This window comes from Branchiostoma belcheri, unplaced genomic scaffold (genome assembly GCF_001625305.1).
Source record: "Branchiostoma belcheri isolate BF01 breed outbred unplaced genomic scaffold, Haploidv18h27 scaffold33, whole genome shotgun sequence".
Lineage (NCBI taxonomy): Eukaryota > Metazoa > Chordata > Leptocardii > Amphioxiformes > Branchiostomatidae > Branchiostoma > Branchiostoma belcheri.
The window spans coordinates 2,589,890-2,595,494 of NW_017803943.1; the positions used below are offsets into that span (position 1 = coordinate 2,589,890).

Consider the following 5,605-nt stretch of genomic DNA (forward strand, 5'->3'; position numbering starts at 1 on the left):
TGGTTGGTTGGTTGGTTAGTGGGTTGGTTGGTTGGTTGGTAGTTTGGTTGGTTGGTTGGTTGGTTGGTTGGTTGGTTGGTTGGTTGGATGTTTGAGATGTGGACTTAACGGCAGTATCGCCACAAAGAAATAAATGTTTATTCATAATTTAAGATTATGACTGAATGTAAAATAGACCACATCGATCTGATTGTACACAATTTGTTAGATGTAACTTGAGAAATCTCTGACTGTTGGCCTCCCTGACAGAAGTCGCTCTGTCTCGTCATACATTTAATATGTGAATAGGGTGCTGTAAAAGAAAACTAGCATATTTGCCCACTGAAAATAGAATATGGATTATAAGTAAATGAAAAACGATTATTATATTTCTCTCCCATACCTGTGGTGTGGTGTGGTGTGAAACAAAACAATAACACTGCCCTTTGGACATTGAACTGCCAGTTAATGGACAATGTACCAAGGTACAAAGTACATGGGGGAGGAGCTTAGAACAAAGGAGCACACTGACATGTGACGACCAGTGATTTGATCAGCTCACTGGTATTGTTTGGGGTTGCAGGTAGCAACGTTTGTTTGTATAGTCTGGAAAGCTAACTTAGTCAAGGGCACAGTGAAATTTCAAGCACAGGTGACTTGCTGCAAATCAAGAAAGCACCACTTGGAGTGGGGCCATGTTGTCATTACTAGCAGTTTTGATCTTCCTCTCTGCATCACTAGCAGGTAAGAAAATATTCCCAACTTTGTTCAACATCAAGATAACAGCATGTGATGTACTTTCATTTCCACTCTTCTCGGGTGCCATTATGGATGGTTCAGTGTGTACATGTACATGTGGGCAATCGATTCTGACTTTTTCCGCTCATTTTCTGCGGGGGTTCCTCTGATAGGACGTAAAATGGAGGTCCCATGTTTGAGGAGAGCATTGTCATTCATAAAACTTATAGTTGCTGTGGCCTGATCATGATACAAATTTACACAGAACCACAGCCTGATGTCTTTACCATTTGCGAGAAGCTGTCATCGTCCCAATGTCGAGTGCGGACAAGGCAGTTTGTCTCCAGCTCACCTGTCGTCGTCAAGTATTTTCTCCAAACACGTCAAAACATAGGAAGGCCGAGAATTCTGCAGGGTATCAATCCTGACCTGAGTGGCACCCCCTTCCGCAGCGACCGCCCAACCAAGTTTATCATTCATGGGTTCAACAATGATGGTCATGCTCAGTGGATTAGGGACATTGCCGAACAACTGCTGAAAGCGGTGAGCTGGCTGTGTGTATATATATAATCCACCGATTATATATATATATATATATATATATATATATATATATATATATATATATATATATATATATATATATATATATATACAGATACATATACATATACATATACATATACATATACATATACATATACATATATATATATATATATATATATATATATATATATATATATATACAATATATATAAATCAATCCATTTATCAATCACTCAATCAATAAAACACCTAATCAATGGTCTACCAGTAGTGATATCAATTTCATTGATATGGTAAGCAATTTTTTGGATTGAAGTTTTCAACTTTGAATTTTCTTCTCCATTCAAATTATTATCTATTTTATTTTGATGAAAAGGTTGTATAGCATCATATGGGTGAAACAAGCTTTATAATATCAAAAGTAGATAATGTTTTCCAAACACTTCTCTCTTTGCAGGAGGATCTGAACGTATTTGGAGTGGACTGGCAGAAAGGAGCTAGCCCGTTAGGTGGAGTCAATTATGTCAAGGCAAAGAAGAACTGCCAGAAGGTTGGGCAGGTGGGTGGATCTGTTCCTTCCGTGGTCCATGTATTTGGTGGATATAATAATTATATAATAATTGTCTTTCACAACAGGGTTAACATTATGCCACTGACATTTTCAGGCCTGGGCAACTATGTTTTCAGTCACCCTATGGTCCTAATGGTCATCTTTGAATGATTTTATAATTTAGTGTCAGCTTTCACAAGCTCTCGGCCAGGAGTTACTGAAGTTAGAGGCAAATCTAAGTTCTTGGATATGTGGAGACTATCCAGCACTGTGCCTGATCCTGTTACATGTGTAAATCCTAACTCATTTGGCATAGAAGTAGATAGGTACGGATCTGGATACGATACTCCACACTGCCACACATACACAATTATAATAAAAGCTCCAATGCTCAAACCAAGACGGCGACTACAAAGCCACAACGGCTTCCATTGGCATTGATAATTTTTTCTATGATTATTACAGACTGTTGGAAACTTTGTGCGCCAGCTGGGACAACCCGGAAGTATGATCCACATCATCGGTCATAGCCTCGGAGCTCATGCCGCAGGGTTTGCTGGGAAGACTACACGGTCGGCAGGATTCACAATTGCACGAATCTCCGGTATTTTTCATGTTGTTGATATTATAATTTTGTGTTTGAATCATGTGTTGGAGTTTGTCAATGTCAATGTGTTGGAGTTTGAAAACCATGTCAGTCATCTGACTGATGATATTGAAAAAAAGATGACACTTGGCAATATTTGTCAAAGAAGCTGAGCTACCGACTCTTTATTTGAACAGAACAGAATAATTTCATTGCCTTCTGAAAGTTGGCTTTAGTGCTTAGCTGTTTTGGCTTATTACGTGCTGTTATTACGCCATTCCATCAGGCTTAGACCCAGCAGGGCCCCTTTTCAAGATCTCTCGCCCCACGAAGAGGTTGGACAAGGGTGACGCCACGTTTGTTGACGTCATCCACACAGATACTAAAATGTATGGGAAACGAAAGCCACTCGGACATGTTGACTTCTACCCAAACGAAGGATGGAACCAACCTGGGTGTGGATGTGAGTCTTTCTAAAGTTAGCAAAATACCATGATAATGATTGATTATCTCTGGCATGATTCTTTTTAGACAATCAGTCAAACTCACTCATGCTTTCTGAATCGTTGCTTCCAGGAGAAACCATACATTGGCATGTGGATCTTTTTAGCCTGGAGTCCAGCCCTAGGCCTGTTAGCCCAGGCATCTTGGGGAGCGGACTAAAGCTAACAAGGCTGGACTCCAGGCTAGGATATTTTTTTTATGTAACTTTGTAAACCATTGAATCACCAAAACCTCAATGTAGTTATTTATGGATGCTTCTTGGACCTCTTTGTAGATAGGCTATTGGGCTGCAGCCATCGTCGGGCTTATGAATTGTATAACGAGTCCATCAACTCAGCTTGCCAGTTCCTGGCTTACCGCTGTCCGGACTGGGACAGTTTCATCAGAAACCACTCACTGGGGCAATGTGACGTTTGTGACCATAGCGGTCTAAATGGGTAAGGTTTAATTTACGTACCAAGAAGATTTCTTTAAAACATTAAATTTTTTTTATGTGTTTAAAATTTGTTTTTATTCATCAACATAGCTCAAGAGTCAATGGATGGTATGCCTTGGGTGGTATAAGGTCAACAGGAATGTTAGCTGTATTAAAGGAGTACTAAAAGGCCAGAAGGGAGTGCGATTAATATTTCAACAGACATTAATTTTTGGAAGTGAAAAATGCATATTTCTGTACAGTGTACAGTTGAATACAAGTTATGTGCCCAAGTCTTAAAACACATCGAATCCAGGATAAACTCCCAAAATACCCTTTAAACTATCCCAGAATGCATAATGTGCTACCCATTGGTGTCTATGTATTGACCAAGAAAGCTATGTTACAGACTTAATTTTGGGGGCGATAAGAAAAAAATTGTTTTGTTTTGTGTTATTTTAACAATAATTGGCGTCCTTATCGCCCCTTTAATATTTATGCTGAAAATATGGACATTAAAAAAATTGGCGTAATGTAATTATATTTTCAATTAGCGGTGTAATCTAATTATTTGTTTAATAAAGATTTACATACAAATGGGAAACTTCAAAGCTACATTAGACATCCTGATATCATCCAAGCTAGAAGTCGAGCAAAGTAAAGTAAGTAAGTTTTCAATAATTAGCTCAATAAATAAATCAAAAATGTTTATATTGACTTGAAATGTTTGAATATTGTCCAATCCAAAGTTCCCAGATGTATCAATTGTGGTTCACCATGGGGGAAAATGATATTGATATCGCCTTACAAACATGTGTCGTGCAAGTCGTACACGCGAAATTATGTAAAAAGTTGGCTAGTTATGTATTCATTAAAGCATAATCTATCGGAAAATAGCACTCTCTTCTGGCCTTTAGTACTCCATTAACTGTGTTATTGTATGAAACATTGTGTAATACCAGTGAGATTAGTTGCATCATTATCATATTTGTATATTATGAGATATGAGTAACAATCTATTCTATAATGTAATTCAATTGGGTATTCATTTTAGATTATACAATTCATTTCCAATACAAGTGTCATTCTAAAAAACCCAAATCTCTACCTAAAAGTCTGATATCTCAAATTTCTTGTTTAAGTTGAGACACAACATGTTTTGTTTCCTTTCTTTCACAGTGCCTGCTCAGTAATGGGGTATCCTGCCATCAACTATACGGATTCACAAGGCAGCATGTACCTGGAGACAAATCCAGACCCTCCCCCCCACTGTCGTAAGGAACTTTTTTTTCTTCAAATATCAATCTCTTTCTATTTCATCTTTTCAGTAAGAGCTCAAGATTAATAAGTTACCTATTCACCTATTATTCAAAGTAAACTCCAAGAGTTGCCGTGCAGTGATGGAAGTGAACTTTATTCTTGTATAAACAAGTTCTCATTCAGTCCTAACAGTGTGCATTCCAAAGATACAAACCCCATAAATGGTACGTACCCAAATCCTTCTGTCCCAAAAGTAATTAATGTGTAATATAATAATTATATAATAATTATTGTATTTTACACCAGTGTCATCGACCAGTAGACGACAGAGCATGCGCACTACGCAGTGCTTGCAGTCCCTGGGGGCAGACATGCGGCAGCAGATATGGGACTATGTGGACTCCATCGCCGACATAAAGGAGATGGGAGATTTGCAGGATTTCTGCAGGTCCTAAAATTCTTCTTTTTTTAATTTTATTTTTGTTTGCCTCAGTCTGCTTGTTACCATCTGGTGTTGTAGTGATGAGTTTGAGTTGTACTTTTCTTTCTGCGATGTGTTCTGGTAGAGAGTCCTTAACTAATATGTGTCTTACTATTCAGTGCCATCTACAAAAATATATAGACTGCCCCCAATCTTCCTCAAGTTGTATTCTAGGGTTGCTGCAGGCTGGTTTGCTGGCTTTCTAAGTTATACATGTACCCATCGAGATGTCCAAGTCCTATCTCAGTAACTTTAATATGCTTTTGAGAAGTTGACCCCGTATAGTTGAGTAAATGTTTACAGTTGGTTACTGACAAAGTTGTCTTATATACTTTTTCACAGTTTGTATTCGGAAATGGGGACTGTTGTGCTCAACATCACAGCACCGATGCCCAACTGCGGGCTAGAGGATATCCCTGTTATCCTGGAGTACATAGGAGGTACACCATGTCAATTATTATGAATACTGTGGCCCACAAAGACAACTTTTAATGAAACTTTTTAAAAGTACTTGTGGGCCACAGTACAGGAGCAGATTGGAAA

At 38.3% G+C, this 5,605-nt stretch overlaps 1 protein-coding gene across 2 annotated transcripts in view; it reads left to right on the forward strand.

Moving 5' to 3' along the window:
• The window catches only part of LOC109475308 (pancreatic triacylglycerol lipase-like), an 11,063-nt gene that overhangs the window by 4,037 nt on the left and 1,421 nt on the right, over positions 1-5,605 (forward strand). For both annotated transcript variants that reach the window (XM_019775923.1, XM_019775924.1), the window contains exon 9: positions 5,405-5,502. In XM_019775923.1, coding sequence (XP_019631482.1) covers positions 5,405-5,502 — 98 coding nt within the window. The remainder of the gene's footprint in view (positions 1-5,404; positions 5,503-5,605) is intronic.